This window comes from Jatropha curcas, chromosome 3, assembly GCF_041381405.1.
Source record: "Jatropha curcas cultivar XTBG-Jc1 chromosome 3, XTBG_Jcur_1.0, whole genome shotgun sequence".
In the NCBI taxonomy this organism is placed as follows: Eukaryota; Viridiplantae; Streptophyta; class Magnoliopsida; order Malpighiales; family Euphorbiaceae; genus Jatropha; species Jatropha curcas.
In genome coordinates, this window is record NC_143153.1 from 9,787,498 (window position 1) to 9,808,141 (window position 20,644).

Consider the following 20,644-nt stretch of genomic DNA (forward strand, 5'->3'; position numbering starts at 1 on the left):
TAGTAGGTGGCTTCCAATCAAGCACTGCCTCAATCTTCTTCAGGTCCACCCGAATACCCTCTGCAGAAACAACATGCCCTAAGAAAGCAATCTCAGTCAACCAAAATTCACACTTACTGAGCTTGGCATACAACTGTCGGTCTCTCAAGGTCTGCAGAACTGTTCGTAGGTGATGATCATGATCCTCTCTAGTCGGAGAGTACACCAAAATATCATCAATAAAAACCACCACGAACTGATCCAAATAAGGATGGAAGATCCGGTTCATTAGGTCCATAAACACTGCTGGGGCATTAGTCAACCCAAATGGCATCACTAAAAACTCATAGTGACCGTAGCGTGTCCTGAAAGCAGTCTTAGGTACATCTGATCCCTTCACCCTTAGCTGATGATAACCTGATCTCAAATCTATCTTCGAGAATACACTAGCCCCTCTCAACTAATCAAACAAATCATCTATCCGAGGCAGTGGATATCGATTCTTCACAGTAACTTTGTTAAGTTGTCTGTAATCAATACACAATCTAAGTGAGTCATCCTTCTTCTTTACAAACAATACTGGAGCACCCCATGGAGATACACTAGGACGAATAAAACCCTTATCAAGCAACTCCTGAATCTGTATCTTTAACTCTTTCAATTCAGCAGGCGCCATCCGATACGGAGCAATGGATATCAGTGCAGTACCAGGCATAACCTCAGTACCAAACTCAACCTCTCTCTCAGGAGGTAAACCAGGCAACTCCTCTGGAAACACATCCGGAAAATCACATACTGTGGGTATATCATGGACACTAGGAGACTCTGACTCTGGAGCAAGTACACAGGCTAAGTAGGCCTCACAACCATGCTGGATCAGTCTTCTCGCAGTAGAAGCAGAAATAATGTTAGAGAGGTAATCCGACCTCTCCCCCACAACTACAATCTCCTCTTCAGACGGAGTCTGAAACGTAATCCTCTTACGTCTACAATCAACAATGACCCCATGTCTAGACAACCAATCCATACCCAATATCACATCATACTCCCGAAAAGGCAACTCTATCAAATCACCCGGAAATACATACCCATGAATGGCTACAGGGCAATCTCTATACACCCGATCAACTACTACACTCTGACCCAAAGGGCTAGTAACCTCAACACTGTGCTCTAATGTCTCAGCATGCATACTACCCAGTCTACCCACATGTATGCATATGTATGAATGCGTGGAGCCCGGATCAATCAACGCAAGTACAAAAGTGTCAAAGATAGAGAAGGTACTTGCTATGACGTCCGGCGCATCCCGCTGCTCCCTGGTCCTGATGGCATAAGCTCTCGCCTGTGCTCTAGCCTCTGGTCTCTCCACAGTCTCAGACACGGGTCTCTCACTCCTAGTACCATATCCCTCACTACGGCCTCTACCTCTGCCTCTCTGAACATAGGGAGCTGGCCTCCCAACCTGGTGAGCTGGATGAGTCGCAGTCATAGGACAATCCCTAATTATATGCTCAGTGGATCCACATCTATAGCAAGCTCGCGTAGCTTTCCAACACACCCCAATATGTCTCCTGCCACACTGACTGCAAATTGGTAGACCTGACCATGCAATACCTCCACCACTAGCAACAGATGAAACCGGAGGAGCTGATCTCGGAACTATACCCCGACCAACTGTCTGGCCCGGTCTGGCCCCCATCTGCGGTCCGCCTCTAAATCTCTTGCTACTAGACTGGACCTCTAAAGTCTGTCCAGACGTAGCACTCTGAAATCTCTTATACTGACTGCTCTGCTGGATCCTCTGACCTCTGACCTGTCTCTCATTCCGAATAAGCTCAAGCTCTGTAGCAGCCTTCACCAAACCAGCTAATGTAGTGTGGGGCTGAGATGTCAAGTGCATCCTATACTCATCTAGTAACCCCTTCCGAAACCGCTTACACCGATCTGCCTCAGTAGGGACCAACGTAGAAACATACCTACTCAACCGCAGAAACTCCCGCTCATACTCAGAGACAGTCATCCGTCCCTGCCTAAGCTCAAGGAACTTTGCTATCCTTTGATCCGTGTATAACTCCCCTACATATTTCTCCCGAAAAGCAGAGAGAAAGAAATCCCAAGTAACATCCTCAACTCTCGCTGTCTTCACCATAGACTCCCACCATAGGTAAGCCTCTTCCTTTAGTAAGGAAACAGCACAAATCAATCTATCTGCAGGAGTACACTGCATCTGGTCCAAAACCCTCTCTGTAGCTTGGAGCCAAAATTCTGCTGTAGAAGGATCATCATCTCTCCGACCCATAAAATCCTCAACACGATACTTCCTCAGTCGCTCTACCGGGGTATGAACTGGAACAGGGGCTGGTGCGACTGGAGCCTGGGGAACAGCTCCCGCAGCCTGCCTCAATGCAGCTACCAACTGCTGTACCAAATCACCCTGATTAGGCCCCGCAGTAGCCTGCCCTACAGTTGAGGCGCGCTCTGCATCAGAACCCAAAATGCCACCAGCAACACCACCGGCTGGCCTACCGCCCTCTAACATAGCACCCTCTGGAGGGACATAACTGTCCACCTCCTCATTCGGTAGGCGCTGAGACATCACTAAATACCTACAAAGACCAGCGGATTCGCATCAGAGAGAAATTCCCAAAACAGACTAATATGGCATGTATTTAACTTAAATCACTTATATCATGACTCCAAATCGGATAAACTCTCATACCAAATAATATATCCTAGAATCGTCTAAACCTATGCTCTGATACCACAAAATGTAACACCCACCGACCAATCCCGGAGAACCAGACGGCGGATGCCACAATCGGTGCCGGAGCACCATCTTATGCCACTTATTAAAGCTAGATCACAAATTAGAAGTGGTTAAATTTTCATAAGGAGGCAAGTAATTAACATTTTTTTTTTTTTTACAAAAATAATGTTTAAGGAATTTCCTACGAAAATTTCGCAAGAGTTTCCCCTAAAAATTAACTTGCCACACAAAGAAAATATACACACTTCCAATTTTCTCCAAACCCCCAAAACTCCAATTCAACACAACATACCACAAGCACTTCTAATATCCATCAACATACACATAATATTCCAAACACATTCTTTTCAATGCATATATAATCATCATACGCCAAAAATATAATAAGATGTTATTTCCTTAAATAATTATAACTCTTAATACATGACAAACTTATTATATCCAACCTTTACAACACAATATTTATATACATGCCAAAAATCACCATTTACAAAATATCCTACCCAAAATGTGATATCTACTCTGATGCTTGTCCTCTGGTCTTGAAGAACACCCTCCGCTCCTAACCTGCGCGTGATAAAAATCAACGCGCTGAGTGGAAGACTCAGTGGTGCTAAATAACCAACAATTAAATTAAATAGAAAAGCCAAGTCAAATCTGAAATTACTCAACTATATAAATACCGAAATCGCATTTATTTAATTCAAATACTTTGAAAGCAATGAGAAGATTATAAATACAAATATGTCTTCATTCTTTTATAGCAACAATAAAATTTCATTTTTTTTTTTCGTTAAGGCTCATACTCATGCAGAATGAACATAAGCAGATTTGATCGTGGCCTATGTTAGCGCCACCCCCATCACATACTCGTGGCCTATGAAAGCACCACCGTGGCCTATGAAAGCACCACCCCTATCACACAATCGTGGCCTATGAAAGCACCACTGTGGCCTATGAAAGCACCACCGTGGCCTATGAAAGCACCACCCCATCACACAAATAAGCGCGTCCGCCTATTTATAAGGGCTGATAACCCTAGCAATGATCATAGCTTCACAATAAGAAAATCCATCTCATCATACCACGTCTCAATCATGCATAGTAGAGCCCAAATCAAAATCATTTTTTCACAAAAGCAATAATTCTTAATCAAAACCTCTTCATTTAGTACTCATCAGTTCAAAAGTTTTACTCAAAACAATATAAATGTATATATACTTAATATAGTATAAAAGTACATAAATCAAGAACTTTTCAGCATTTCCAAAACTTAACCTCTGCTGGGTTTTTAACACATAATTTGAGTTGTGGGTCTCCAAATTGAATAAAATTAGAGTCATTAGAAAGCTAAGACAAAATTATACAAATGTTCAGAAGGGACCACAGCCCAGATCATAGAGTAAGATAACAAACAAAAGCTCAGAACACAGACCAACAGATCAGACCTGATTCAGCAGAACCAAGTCCAATGTTTCTTGAATTCCTACTTCACCAAACACTCAAATGAAACCAATTCAGAACGAGAGAATTCTCAAGACACAGGGCAACAACTTTTATGAAGAACTCAGAACCTAATCGTATCATTATAGTGGTCAAAATGGGCACTCAATTTAGTAATGCATGTGGCCCGACACAACAGAGTCAGTTCGGTGTTTCAGCCATAAGTTGAGCTATGTATATCCAATTTGGACACAAGAGGATGGGTTGGAAAGATAAGAAGTAAATCTATAACCTTTATGAAGAACATAAAACGTTATTGTGCCATTTGAGTGGTCAAAATGGACAATAATTTCGGATATACAGGTAAGACATCATAACAGAACCAGTTTTGGTATTTCAATCATAAGTTGAGCTACAAGTATTGGAATTAGACATAAGAATATGTTTTGGAAAGCTGAGAAATATAGCTACAACTTTCATGAAGAAGTCAGAAACAAATGGAAAGTATAAAGGGGTCAAAAATGAGTTCCAATCCCACGGCAGAACACATCTCACATTAAAATTCAGCAATTTCAACAAAACATACAAAGTTCCCAAAATATATTCAAAACCCTAACCATGTAAAACAACTTAAACAAGTGAAATTATGATTGCACTAACCTTATTAACAAGCTTGATTAAGCTTGGAAAGCCTTACTCCTTGGCTTTCTCTTTCCCCTTTGAGGATGGTTCTCCAACCTCTTCAAAGCATGAAAAATCAACATTACAAGCAAAACCTGACAAAAGAAATAGTTGGAGCATGATTTAATGCATCAATAACATGTCTAAACCATGAATTCTACTTAACAATTCACAAAACTCAAAAACCACAACTTACTTGCTTCAATGGTAACTTCACTTCTCTTTGCTTTTAATCACCAATCTCAACTTCTACTCCTTAATTCTTAAGCATTAAGTCCTATTCTATGGTTTAATTAGGTAGTTTGGTGGTAAATTTGGAGGTAAGAAAATGAAGAAAATGAAAAAAGAAGGAAGAAAATTGAAATGGCGTGGAGAAGAGAAGAGAAGAAAGACAAAAATGTTGTGGTGTTTACTTTAAGTGCCAAAGTCAAATTTGACTTCCAAATTCATGTCAAATGTGTGGCTAAGATCAAGTCCTAAGTAATCTCATCCAATGGCTCTAAATATTCCTCAAATAAATCTCTTCTACTTCTTATTTCACTCCACCAATTAATTAAATTAACTCCACTAAAATAATTCCTCAAATATACCACACTAGAAATATTATGCATTTAATACATAAACTCTCCAAAAATATTCATTAAATATTTTCTACCCACCTAAATCATGCAAACATGCTCCAAAAATAGTAAATAAAATATTAAATATACATAGTAATTTTTTCGGACTAAAATAATACCAAGTCCCGGACCGATGGTACTATTCACAGACCGGTAAATCACTATTACCGACACTAAAAGAAAATCAGTCTGTTACAGATTCTCTATCTTGCGGGGGAGTATTGGAGATAAGAGTTAACAGATATTGATAAAGTTTGTTTAGGTTGCTATGGATAGATAATTTCTGTTGTAACTTATTTTGTAACCATATACTGTTTAGTATAGGACTCCTCTTGTATTTAAACAGCATACTAATAATGACAATACGATTATCTCTTCTTTTCTATAGTCTTCTGTATAGGAAGGTATTTCATTTATTACCCAAGATTAATATTATTGTCCATACACATATATTATTTCATTTATTTCATTATTTTAATAAATTTACTAATTTCAATATCATTTTATTTCACATTATTGATTTTTAATAAAATTATAAACTTTAATTTTCTATTTAATTTATAATATATGTTCAACTAAATTATACTTTAATTCCAATTAACTTTGCATTAAATTGAATTTGCAGATGCATTCTAGTACTGAATATTCAATGCATGAAGGTCCCAAATATTTCCCATGATTATATTTGCCAAGACCGGATCCATAACCAAACTTATAGATCAAACTATTGAAAATAGCTAATTTATCCCTTTTTTTTCCCCTTAATATATGGTTAGAAATACTCTCGTTACAACTTCATATTTTTATTGGTTTGATCCATATATGAGGTCATGGATCCCTGTAGGCAAGTCGATATCCAAAAAAGTTTGATCTTTCATGACTTGAAAAGATGGGGCCATGGATCCGGCAGCTAATGAATTCATTTTATTAAAATATACAATAAATCTAATGACAAAATAACAATAATTTGCTGACAAAATAGTGACAAAATAATGACAATATTTCAACAAAATACCTTCAAAATGTGACTGTTTTATTTTATCAATTATCGACAAAATTTACAAATTTAGCGACAAAAATTTTGTCGCTAATTTACTAACAAAATATGGTTCACTTAAAAAATAGCAACAAGGGTTTTAGCATCAAAATTTTGTTGTCGCTATTTTGATGGGAATACTAATTAGCTTCCAAATATTATGAATTAGAGACAAAAGTTTGTCGCTAATTTATGTTTTTTCTTGTAGTGATTGATTTGCTTAGACCATTAGTGGGTTCAACCAATTAAAACGAGAGCTTTTGTTGAAACAAGGTACTTCTAAATATACACCAGAAAATAAAGAATAAAGCAGAAACACGTTTTGTAAAATTTTTATTTTTATTGGTCTGGTATATAAGTAGAGCCACATACCCGGTATAAGTAAGTATTTTTCCAAGGTTATGCTCCATTTGGAATTCTTGTTTTCATCTATCACCTCACATAAATTTTCAATTTCGGAAAGGAATTCCAAATAAAACATCATGCATTTCCCAAGCCAGTGAGTGGCTTTTCAATTCTCATCCACGCTTATTACTAAGCCATGTAGTTTCATTGTGATTATAGGGGTGTTGAAAAAAAGGTCATGGCACGAGAATATAATTCACCTAATACAAAAATTAAATGAGTCATGATTGAGTCTAAATGAGTTCAAGTTACAAACGGGTGACCTATATATAACATAAATTTAAACGAGTTGATTCGTCTAATTCGTCTAACCCTTTTATTTAATAATAAAAATATAATTCATCTATAATTCATATATTAAGTGGTTTATGCGTGTTATACATGTTATATGTGTCTTGTTTCTGACCCGTATATGACTCATTTAATTAAATTTGATTAAATTTTTTTAAGCACATATGACCCATTTAATTAAGTGGATTACAACTATCGTATTCATATCACTCGTTTAATTTTCGTGTTTAAATATTTAATATGATTATTAAATGGGTCATACTACTGTTAACCCTAATCATGTCACGTGTTAGTCAGAGACGTGTAAAACCTAACACACCAAACAAATTTTGACACCCTTAATTTATTTTTTGAAGGCAATAGAAAGTGTTCAGGCTTGGAGGTTTTGGAGAATTTCCAGCAGGTGACGGTTGAAGGGTAAGATTACAAAATTTCCCTAATTGAAAAGTTAGGGTTAGGGAATTGAGTTGAGGTCTCTACAACTTTTCACAATGAAGGCGCTAGCAGTAAACCTCAATCCTCATGCATACTATCCATATATCCCGATGCAAAAATGGAGCTATATATTCCCTATATTTCTAGAGCGCATCATCTCTGTCATTATTAATTGTTGTTGTAATGGATCCTTTTGCATATAGAAACCATCTCTAGTTTACTTTCCTTGATTTTTTTATTGTCAATCCATATTTGTTTTAGAGGTTTACTCTTATATTTGTTTTAGAGGTTTGTATCCCTTTAAGTGATTGCTTTAGAAGTAGCACTCGCTCCTCCGAGGATGGAATTAGGGGTGAGAGTTCGGTTAACCAAACCGAACAACTGAATTAGCTCGGTTTTAATTTATCTAAAAATATTTTTATGGCATCCAAATCCGAAATCAAATAGTATAATAACCGATCCAAACCAAATTAAATTGGTTTGGTTCGATTTGGATTCTGTTATTTCAGACCAAATTAGTTATGTTAGCTTAAAAATAAATTCGGTTAGTTATTTATGGTAGTTAAACCAAAAATTGAAAACCAAACGGTTCTATATATCCAAACCAATCAGTAATCGAATTTTTTTAAAACAACTATCCAAATCTGACCAAAATAAATCGATCATGTTTGATTCTCGGTTAGAAACCGAGAATTGCTCACCCAAGTTGAAATCGCAATGCGTTAGTCATCACCATTTTCTTAGTTGGTCTTTGTATACAAGAAGCGATTGGTTTAAATTCTTTTTTTTTATATTGATTGGTTTAAAAAAATTGATTATTCCGATGCCAAATTGTCAGATTTTATATAGTTGCCGACTCAACTATACATAATAACAAATTAGCTTAAAGTCATCTAAAAAGGACAACTTACATATAAAATGAATTGTATTACCGTTTGGTCCCTCTTATTCTATGTCAGTCCTAACACAAGGATAAAATTCAACATGACAAACCAATTTATACTTATTAATTAAAAGCTCAGTGCATAAATTCATATTTATACTTTATCTAAAAAATCTTAGAAAGAAGGTTTAATTTGCGACCTAAGCTTGGGTCAAATGTACAAAAAACCTACAAATAAACTTTTCGATAAAAAAACCCGCGAACTTGGCATTTTATTTTCACTTAGCCCAATTTTTCACTAAAGATTTACGTATATACGGTACGGTCAACTATAAAAAATAAATGAATTAAAATTTATTTTTCTCTTGTAAATAGTTACAGCAACATCTCCTCAGCCAAAATAACCAAAGATGGAAGCTATTTTTCAAGAATTAATATCTGAAACATAATAAATAATTGATAGATTCATAACCTGTCACATGTCATATTTATTGATCAAATAATTAAGATGCTGTTACTATTTTAGCTCAAGAGATGTTGCTGTTACCATTTATTAGAGGAAAATAATTTTTAATTCATTTATTTATTATTATTTACCGTATGTTGTACACACATAAATTCTTAGTGAAAAATTATAATAAAATAATAATAAAATGTCAAGTTCGTGAGTTTTTTAATCCGAAAGTTTGTTTGTGGGTTTTTTGTACATTTGGCCGAAATGTAGGATGCAAATTGAATCTTTTTCCAAATCTTGTGGCACCTTCAACTTTTACTTTAACCTATTGTATCCATTAAATACTTCAATTTGTAAAAATTATTCGATTGAATACTCAAAGTTCTTAAATTATGTCAATTAAACAGTTATTAAATAGTTGAAAAATATGAAAATTATTATTCCACAGATTATATTAACCACACATTAAGAGAAAATTATGATAAGGATGAAGTAATACATGAGTTCAAATTTAGGGTATTACATTATATATTATCTTGAGAAACTGTAATAATTAATCTTAACTTATAACTGGTATAGGCTGCAACAATAATGGCATAAGGTGGCCCTTGGTTGTGCTGCCTGGGGCGCCATGCCCATCTCCATAATGGTAAAAGAATTGAGCAGCTCTGGCGAGATTTGGACTCGCACTAAGAAAAGGTTCTGAGAAGGGATAATCACCAACCATAGCCTCATTCATCGTCTTCCATGTTTTATGGACTATATCATTGATATGTTGGCGCCCAACTTCTTCTGAAACTCCTCTTTCGTTCATATAACATTGGACTGCCTTCAAATTATCTCCTCTCGCCAGTTCATACTGACCATTAAACAAATAACAAAATTGCATGAATTGTCAACAAGTAAGATCATAAGTAAGTTCATTTTTCTTACCGATGAAGTTCCCAAATCGTTAGTGAGACGAAGAATTAAGGAAGAGCAATGCATGATAGTCGGAAGTTTGTCAATGTAGTCCAAGGCCTCCATGGTTATTTTCTCAGCAGTAAGAAAATATGTACAAAATAACACGATGGGTGTTGCTATTGAAATAACTGCATTATCTAGATACTCTTCAAATCTTGGTTTGTATCCTTTATGGTACCACTTTGCTTCTGTAAGGTAGGCCTTACAGAGTTTTGCCCACTGCAATTAAAAGGACAAAAAAAAACATGTTTGAGTTAACTTTATAGGCATTTAAAAACTATGTTAAACACAATGTTTAACCTCTTTTCTTAAATATGGAATAATATTGAAGCCTTTCTCTTTCATAGTCCAATAGCCAATTTCATTGGTGGTATTATACATCGCCAGCAAGATTGTTTTGATCATATCAGGAAGCTTGTCAATCCCAGTAATGTCCCATCTAGAATTTCAACAAAATGAACATTAGAAGACAAAAAACTTGACCCAAATAGAAATGTTTGCAATTTGATGTTAAACACCTGTTACCTCTCTCCAAAATCTGTGAGAAGTTCCAATTCTTCTAGTGAACCATAGACATCATCTATGTATGTAATGAAACATATAATTTTTGTTCCCATTTCTCTGAATGGTTCAAATTTTGGCTCAAAAGCCAAACCACAAAACCAAAAGTAGTGCTTCACCAGCCTGTCTCGAGAAAAGTTTATTTTATTTAATCCCAAATCCATAGTCCACCACCTGAAATTTTATAGTATTAATTAAATTAATCACACAAAAATTTGGCTAAATGTCATCATCAGGTTAAATATCATCATACTATTGGAAAACAAATGAATTTTGCGAAACAATAAATAAATTAAATTAAACCGTTCTAGAATAAAAATAGGCAACTCAATGTACAAAACGTCCTACATGTTTTAGAATTATTAAGTTATCATTTTCAGCTGAAATGATATTTTTCATAAGTGTTATCGAACAATTTAAGACTATTAGATATTAAAAATTGTAATTAAGTGTTGAATGATTTTATTATGATCAAATCAGCCAACTTGCCACGTCTAACGTGGATAAGGTTGTTTTTTTTTTTTTTTTTTTTTTTGTCAATTTATCACAATCCATCAAAATGTTCTTTAATTCCAAAACATTATTCTTTAATTCAATTTTACCCCCATTTTTTTCCTAATCAATAAAAACCAACCCCATATGCTACATATTTTTCAATTTACCTTTTTTATAATATTTTTTATCACCTTTCTTAAAAAAAAAAAAAAAAAAAAAAAAAAAAAAAAAAGCAAAGTGCTACTATTAAACTACAAAAGATGGAAAATAAAAATTATACCTTGCCAATTTGCCTACTTCTTTTTGATAAATAGATTGCAACATGTTGAAATCCAATTTAGCAAGTTGAAGCAACGCAGGATTCATGTGTTGCTCTTGTTCATATGCATCGATAAACCATCTAGCCTCCAACCTATTCAGCCGCCAATGGATTGGCATATCCAAAGCATGCTCTATTTTCCTGCCAAAACTTCCAGATGTAGATGTTTTCAGAGCCATCAAACTTTTGGTACTAAAGATCTTGGCCTCATCTATGTTACTTTCACCTTCAAACCCTAAGAAAGAAGCCTCGTACATACTCAACATTCCTTTCACATCCTCACAAAGTGATGCCTTGAATTCACCTTTCTCATCTTTGAACCTCTCAAATACATCTACCCAAATAAAATTAAATACAAATGAGAATGTTAGGAAAAAATGTTCACTTGATAACAAAATGGAAAATATGTTCACTTGATAATAATAAAAATTCATATTTTAATTCAACTTCACAAACATTATTCATAACTTTCATAATATAAAATAAATTTAGAAATTGTTTATATAAAAGTTTTTGAATTTTTATTATTGATTATTTATAATAATAATACCATTTTCTATCATTTTGTAATTTTTTAAAAAATAAAGGATATAATGTATTTGTAATAATAAAATTAATTATTTATTAAAGCATAATTTAAAATTTTATTTTATTTAAATATTTTAATCTTTTCAAATGAAAATATTTTGTAGAAAAAATTATTTACAAATATTATAATTTTAATTATGAAAATATCATTGTTTAAATGTAGAAAACAGTTGGAAAATATGTCTTTTGTTGTAAAGAAAAACTCTGAAAAATAACTTAAAATTGTTTTCCAGTTAGAAAACAGACTAATTTGAGCACAAAACTCAGTTTTTCAATTTTCTTGAAAAATTGTTCTAGAAAATTACTCCAGCTTTCTACAACTCAACAAACCCTTAGTATCGATTTCGTTCATTTTGCATTAAATAATTTATATAATGATAAAAGATTAAAACATAAAACAAATTAACATTATTCAAACAAGCAGAAGGTTTCTAATGGTTATTATTAGCATCACTAGAATTAGAGCCTGTTCGACAATACTAGCTATTTATACAACTATTTAGAGTAAAAATGTTCAGTAAAAATAGTTGTTTAGTTAGCTATTGAATTCAAAATGACAAAAAGGACATTTAAATATTAAGTGAGAATTTTAACTTATGACTATATAAGTGAACTCATTATAAAAAAATAGAGAATTTATATAATGTGTAGTCCAATTATATAAATTGAAATCATTATCATTTCTAAAATGATAATACAATTTCCTCACATATTCCTCTATTAAATCATTATTAAATTATCTTGTTTAAATTTTTGAGTAAAATAAATGTAATTTTTTAACTTAATTGCAGACTTGCAGTACCGTAGCAACCATTGGAAAGAAAGACTTTAAACTAATGTTAATATAAATTAATTAAGGATAATATAAGTTAATTAAGTACATAATTGTCAAACAAATTTCAATTAAAAAATGGAAACGCTAAAGGTTAAATAGATTAACATTTTAATGAAAGCGTCATCTTATCCACTAATAGCTATTTTATATACTACCTAACGACAATTTACAAACACAGTATTTTAACATAGTTAAAAAGTCTAAATCCTCCCTCAAAAGTTGTTGCCAAATAGAGCCTTATTAGCGGTTGGATATTCATTGATCTATTCGATTTTTACCAATTTATGGGAAAGAAAAAGGTTTGTCAGTTCAGCATCCTGTTATCTGTAGACTACAACCAAAATTAGAAAATGTGGTAAGTATATAAATGACAAATAATTGAATTGGTGGTACCTTCGGGTGCATGATACCCATGCTGTCTAAATAACCTAAAACGAAGTGCAGTAGCATAAAGATCATCATCGTATGGCCAACCATTATTAGTATTTGAATAGACAGCATTAAGTGCATCCTTAATCTCCAACTCAAATTGGTACTTCAAGCCTAGCCTTTGAACTTCATCAATGAGCTCAAGCTTCGCTAATGGCTCCATCTCTCTATTAATAAGACTCTTCACTTCATTTTTCAGTTTCTCAACCTGCTTGGTAGGTTTCTCTTCCTGCAAAAATGCAAATATTGTGAGTATTCAACCTATGAAATGATGAACACCAAAGTGTTAATCACAAAAACATTCAAGCTGTTGTGCTAAATTGTTGAAACAATTTGTTTTGATATTTTGTAAATGATACATTTTGCTCTCAATTATTATATTGTTCTTTATTCAATACAGCCAATTAAAATTTAATGATAATATATCAACTCTTTATCTTTTATCTTTTAACTTTATGCATTGATGATCTGTAGATGTTATTATAAAGCAGAATACCTTGGCTATAATCTTTAATAAATTATTATTATAAAGCATATCAATCCTTGCAATTTACTTTATAATCTGTAGATGTCAGATCTTCACTTTGGCTGGTTAGCCAAGTATGTGAGAATTCAGATATTCATCTGTTATTTGCTCAATCTGGAATATGTGCAAGTGTCCCCATATTCACTTTGGCTGTAATCTGTAGACGTCAGATCATATGTAGTCCGGTTGATTTTATAACTTATAAGACGAGTGAGAGGTATGAGTTTTGAGTCCTCTCACCTTAGAGTTTTTATAAATAACATTTGGAACGAACGGTCACACATAGCTGATAGTAAGTAGATATATGATTTATGTATAAGATAATATTTAAATATATTAAACCAAAGGAAGATGAAGTAACATACAGAGTGTTTACTGGGAAGTGACTGAAGAAGATCATAGTCCCAAACAGTAGACTCATAATTTGCAGAGCGCCTACTTGTTACTAGCCCGTCAGTGGCAGCAACGTTAGCAGAGACACACCGAATAGACCTAAAAACATTTGCATATGGGACCTTTTTATGCGAATTAATAGAAAACTGGGTTGATGTAGCAAGAGGAAATGACAGAACAGCTTGTAGAGCCATTGTTGTAACTGCACAAACTCTAGAGAGATATAGTAGTTCACAGCTCAGTAGATAAAAAGAGAAAATATTTATTGGAAATTTCTTGTTGCATATTTAGTTCCATACACTAATCTAATAAAAAAAATAAGTTTTAGAGGGCAAAGTACTTTTTAGTCTCTAAATTATTATCAAATTCATTACTTCGTCTATTTATTTTAGATAACCAATTATATAATTTCTAGATTTAATGTTCGTCCAACTAAATGATCGCTCGGTCCAAAAAGAAATTTTTTTTTTTTTATTAATCAACTAAATAAAGTAAAATCAAAAGATAGAAAATAAAATTTCATAATGAAAGTAACCTTCTATTAAAGTAAAATAAAATATCAAAACTCGTTACATCAAAACTCATAAATATACCTTCAATAGCAAATCCAGAAAACAACCAGGCCAGTCGAGAAAAAAAGAAAAAAGAAAAAATCGTGGCTAAAAACTAAGGGAAGTTGCAATTATTTGACATAGTTGTTTTTTTTTTTTTTTTTTTTGTGGTATTTTCCATTAGATCCAATGATTTTGAGGCCTTAGAATTTTAATGCTGTAACAGATAAATGTTTATGAATTAAAACAGGCAACAAACAGTGATCAACAGTTTCTGATTTCAAACAGTAATTGAAACCGCGTATTTTAAGATTTGATTTCGGTTCTTCATTTTTTAAAACCGGAACCAATGGTCTTAATTTAAAATTGGGGGTTCCGGTTTGAAATCGTGAAAAATATGATCTTAAAGACACTTCCAACTATTTTTTTTATTATATTTTTTAATATAAATTTTTAATTTTTTTAAAATTGATTTATTTTTTTCAATAGTAATAATAATAATTCAAGCTAAAAATCTAAAAAAGAATTTTTAAAAATTGAAATAAATTAACTAATTTCAATTTCAAATCGAAATTAATCTAGAATTGGCAGTTCCAAAATTGTTTCAGAAACTGCCTAAAAGTGGTTTGATTTCAGCTCCACTTTTTTTATAATTGGAACCGGCGGTTTTGAAATTGTAATCATGCCTATTGTTGATGATAAAATAAAAATAAAGTGAGGGCTTAGATGAGGGATGATTCAAAGAGATAGGATGAAGGAAAGAAAAAGAGTTTGAGAAAAGGAAGAGAGAGAAATATTAAGATTTGTCATTTCACATTTCTACGTAGATAAAATTTCAATGGAAAAATTAAGGAAAAAGTCAGGTTCAATGGCCCGATCTATCATTATCCAATTGGCCAAAATTTACTTAATCGTCTCTTTGAAAAATATATTGCTTGGATATATACATAAAGCTTTCCATCCACTGGCCAATCTCTAACACCATATTTGGTACACCATAATGGAATTTAAGTGTAATGTAATAAAAGATATTTATTTTATATTACTAGCCAATCTATATGTTTGGTTGGTTTTCTTATTTATATAGACGGGAATGAAAGTTCTCAGATTCGAGCTATAATATTTTTTACTTATTTGATGAGTGAATCAGAGAGTTAGCTGTATTGTGTAGTTTAAGATATTTTTTTTGCTCGTTGAGCCTCCTAATAAATAAAAAAGGTTGAACATAGAAATTTACCCTTGAACTTTATTATTTTAATCTTATGGCACCGTCGACTTTTACTTTGACTAATTAAATATTTTAACTTATGAAATTACACATATTAAACACATCGATTTTTAAATTTATTTTATTAAACACTTCAATTTGAAAAATTAGATCAATTACACACTCATTTTCTTTCACCCGTCATACCTAAATTATAGCCACAATCACATTGTGGAGCCTAAAATTTAATTTGTAACATAAAAAAATCCTTGAATTATTATTTGTGTAACAGTAAAATTCGTTTGGCGAATTAATGAAATTTCGGCCATCGGAATACCACGTGGGCTGCATCTCTTCCTCTTGGTTGTCATACACTCTCTGTGCCTCCTCCTGGTTTGGTTAGTTTAATTAATCATGATATTGTTGGTATTGCTTATGGTAGATTGTCTTGAGCCTTGGCTCCCCTTAATGTACCCAAAAAAAAAAAAAAAAAAAAAAAAATTCGAAACCACCATCACCAATGTCTAAAACCACCATCCACCTATCTCTACAAAATCTAAAATTAATCAATGTTTTTGTTTTTCTGTAAGACTGAAAGTGGATATACCTTATTCAATATATTTATTGGACATTCAAAAACTTTGAGCATCTAATCTCACTATTTCTCAGTTTGTATGCTTTTCTCTAACTCTGATCTCACTCTAATTTTATTTACGCACTGCTCTACTTTGGTTGGCCTGACCATGATTCATTTCACTCTTTGATGGAGATATGGTCCTAATAAAGATCCTTCCTTCTCTCCCACGCAGAGCTTTTAGATTTTAGAGAGATAGGTGGAAGTGATAGTGGTTTTGCATTGTTGGCAGGGGAGGAAAGGGAACGTTTACGTGTAAAAACTTTGAGCATCTAATCTCATTATTTCTCAGTTTGTACGCTTTTATTTACGAACTGCTCTACTTTGGTTGGCCTGACCATGATTCATTTCACTCTTTGATGGAGATATGGTCCTAATAAAGATCCTTCCTTCTCTCCCACGGTGGAACTTGATCGGACGAAATTTACCCAGGTCCTCTAAAAAGAAAGAGCTTTGTCTAATATCTCCTAAACAAAAAAAATAAAATACAATAAAAAAATAAAATAGCAAATAATTATCGAAGATCAAGAACAAGTCCTTGATGAGAGGTGGTAGCGATAATGGTTTAAACTTTTTTTGCAGATTTTGAAATATAAATTTTTGTTAACCTCAGTGATAGTGGTTTCAATTTTAGTGATAATGATTTTAGATTTTGGAGAGAGGAATAATTTTAGATAGTGGTTTATAATTTTAGTGACAGAGCTTTTAGATTTTAGATAGATAGGTGGAAGTGATAGTGGTTTTGCATTGTTGGCACGGGAGGAATGGGGACGTTTATGTGCAAAAAATTTTAATATAAATAAAGGAACTTGTCAAAATTTTAATATAAAAACTCTAAAAATTATCAATATTAGTATCAAAAGGTATATAATATTACCAAAATTTACAAATTCAAATATATAATAGATTATCCATAAAATTCAGGGTGCCACAAAATTAAAATTATAATGTTGAGAGTGGCAGTTTCTTACTTCATTGAGAAACTGTTAAAATTAAAATTATAATTATAATTTTACAAAATTAAAATTATAATGTTAGTACCATTTGTTAAAATGTTTTCGTTCTTACTTCATTGAGAAAATGAAAATCCTTAAGAAACCACTACATATTGGGAGTGGCGGTTTCTTGACCAAATAAAAAAGAAACATATATTTTTTATATTGGAAAATAAAAATTAAAAATGCTCAAGAAACCACCAAACTATTAATAATTTGCTTTAAGACTATGTTTGGTATATTGTAATCGACTATGTTTGATATGTTGTAATCAACAACGTAGTGGAATTACATAACATGATTGATTATATTTGTTTGGTTAGACTTTTTCTTTAGCCTTGTAACGTAATTGAGATTACATATAATCTTTGTTACTTTAATTAATGTAATATTTATTATATCAAAAGTCTATGTAAAATCCATCACATTCGTCAAAATCTATCTCTATTCTCAACTACAATAATCACTCCACTACTCCACCACCACCACTAACCACCACTCTATGCCACCTACCACTGTAACCATAATTGTCACTCTACTACTACCATCACCGCAACCACCACTGCAATCGTCGCTCTATTGTCACCTACCATCATAATCACTACCACCACCACCGCTCTACTACCACCACATCATTATGAATTATTATTTTGTAATTATACAAATAGAAAGAATGAAATGAAAAATCACTAAAAAGATGAAAATATTATAATTTTATGTTGTAATTTAATTTATTCAACGAAAATATATAAAATTGTGTAAAAAAAATTAATTTTCAATGATTTTAACTTTTATTTTATGACATTATATTTTTTTTTTAGTTTATTTTTTAATTTTCTATTGCAAATAGTTTATAGGTTTAAATAGTCTACAATAGTTTGATATAATGAACAACTTTTGGTTCAAATATTTCTTTTATTATTAATAATAATGTAGTGGTAATGATGGTGGTAGAGTGGTAGTTGTGGTGGTGGTGGAGATGGAGTGATGGTGGTGGAGATGGAGTGATGGTGATAACGGTGGCAGTTTGCTAATTACATTATATATTTACAAACAAAAATAAAAAAAGGAATGGTGATTACATTCCATAAATTTTTTAACTACATTACTAAACATAGTAATAGAATCTTGATTACATTCCATTCCATTACATTTTTCATTGTATTATATCTTTGATTACATGACATTGCATTATAGCAAACCAAACATAGTCTAAAAGGCTGGAGGAGGAAGCTATTTGAATGAGGCATCAACATACAACAATAAGATAGGTATATCAAATCCCTTTCAAGTATTTGTGCATATATCCACATAGGCCAATAACTGAAACACATTAATCTTTTCGTCATTTGATAGTTCATTTGCTTTTTTCTGAATTTCTATGCGCATGATAAATTTCAACATTATTTTCTTCGATCTATTTTAAAGTTAAGTTCAAACTTGTGGTAAAGCAATATGAAAATAGCTATATCAAGTAACATATTTGACTCTTAAATATTTGATAGGCCGCTTGTTTTATCTTAGAAAGAAGGTTCAAATGCCCCTTGAACTTATACTCAATATACAATTTTCCCATATTTCACCTTTTTTTTACAAAAATCTCACCACCTTAGACATAAACTTACAAATTGCTCCTTTCATTTCTTGACTAATTCGTGTGTGCTACATGTGATCAATGTAAAAATAAATATTAATTTTTTATTTTTCATTATTAACTTGATTAAGGGATACTGGGAGAGAGGGGGGGTCTACAATCTATAAATCCCAAAATCCCTCAAATTAGTTAACAGTCCTATACTGCAAAAACAAAGAGAGAAGGAAGTCTTGTACAATAAAATCAATGAAGAAATGGGACATTTCAAGAAGGCTAAACCTATAAAAATACCATGAAATTTGCGACTTATTATAAAATCACCATAATTTGAACTTTGTACCTCGGGCAGCCCAGTTTAAAATTTAGATATATTATCACCCTATTTTCAAATTGTGATTAGGGTTTTAAATAAAATAATATAAATATGGGACCTACTACATAACCTTGGGTTAACCTAACCCAAAACTTGCAAAGCGCCCTGCTTTGACTAGCCACAAATACCCATCACTTTCTCTCTCCCAAACCTCCATTGATCTTCACTGTAAAGTGGAGCGTGAATAACATCATCATTGACTATAAGGATCCCATGGTTATTAAGTATAGACTTATTGTTTCTTTAACAACGGTCATAATAATTGTTAAAATTATCAAGTCCAACCATGTTCAATTTGTATATATGCAAATCCAATCACAATCAAACAACTAATCTTTATTTGATGATAATTGCACATTGAAAAGGGTAAAAGAAGGCACAATATTTGGCTATTTGTATTGTGTAAAAGAATATATAGAAAGATTGCAGAGTTACCATCGCCTCTTCATTTGCTTCTATAACAATGGCATTTTGTTGATTTTCTAAATAATTTGAGCAAAAACTAAATAATTGGAAAAATGAGTGGGGACTTTGGAATTGAGGGTACGTATATGTACAGATGCAAAGGAAATAACTGACTATTAGTTATTTAATGGATTAAAGGAAGAAGCTATAGAGGAGAGAGAAACCAAATGAAGAATAATAGTGTTACAGTGGAGATCAAAGGAGGGAGATGAAAGTTTGGAAGAGATGGGCAAATTTGGTTAGTCAAAATGGCGTGTCTCAAGCCTTGGGTTAACCTAACCCAAGGTTATGTAGTGGGTTCCACATTTATATTATTTTGTTTAAAACCGTAGCTCCAATTTGAAAAGGGTGACAATATATCTAAGTTTATAAACTGGGGTGTTTGAGATACAAAGGTCAAATTAGGGTGATTTTACAACAAGTCACAAAATTGAAGTTATTTTTATAAATTTAGCTATTTAGGAATCTCTTCAAACAAGTTCTAATTTGCCAAATTTCAATAATCTTTTAGAAAGTTAAATATAATTTCTCTATTTTTCAAAATTAAAATGTAATTTTTCATAAAGATTTTTTTTTATTTCTTGGAGTGGCTAGAGCCCGTTCAGCCACCAAAGAGCTCTGCCCCTGTGCTCAATTGAATTGGTCTCAAATTCAACCTAAATCTCCTGTTTCTATTTTCCATAGCCATTAGGCATTTGGCCAGTGGTAAACCACTCATG

At 32.5% G+C, this 20,644-nt stretch overlaps 1 protein-coding gene across 1 annotated transcript; it reads right to left on the reverse strand.

The window, feature by feature from the left end:
• Positions 1-9,412: 9,412 nt before the first annotated feature.
• On the reverse strand, positions 9,413-14,321 carry LOC149497518 (beta-bisabolene synthase-like). The gene is made up of 7 exons (XM_089719678.1): positions 14,079-14,321; positions 13,152-13,416; positions 11,297-11,669; positions 10,486-10,695; positions 10,261-10,399; positions 9,931-10,179; positions 9,413-9,856 (listed from the first exon to the last, which is right to left on the reverse strand). The coding sequence occupies exons 1-7, from the start codon at positions 14,298-14,300 to the stop codon at positions 9,557-9,559; spliced, it is 1,758 nt and encodes a 585-aa protein (XP_089575804.1). The 5' UTR covers positions 14,301-14,321; the 3' UTR covers positions 9,413-9,556.
• Between the last annotated feature and the right edge of the window lie 6,323 nt (positions 14,322-20,644).

Excerpts from the sequence above, each read along its gene's own strand:
- LOC149497518 (XM_089719678.1), bottom strand. The coding sequence starts at position 14,300 with ATGGCTCTACAAGCTGTTCTGTCATTTCCTCTTGCTACATCAACCCAG. Across the intron at positions 11,670-13,151 it reads TGGGTATCATGCACCCGAAG|ATGTATTTGAGAGGTTCAAA; the intron begins GTACCACCAATT and ends TTATTTGGGTAG. Across the intron at positions 9,857-9,930 it reads ACGATTTGGGAACTTCATCG|TATGAACTGGCGAGAGGAGA; the intron begins GTAAGAAAAATG and ends TTTAATGGTCAG.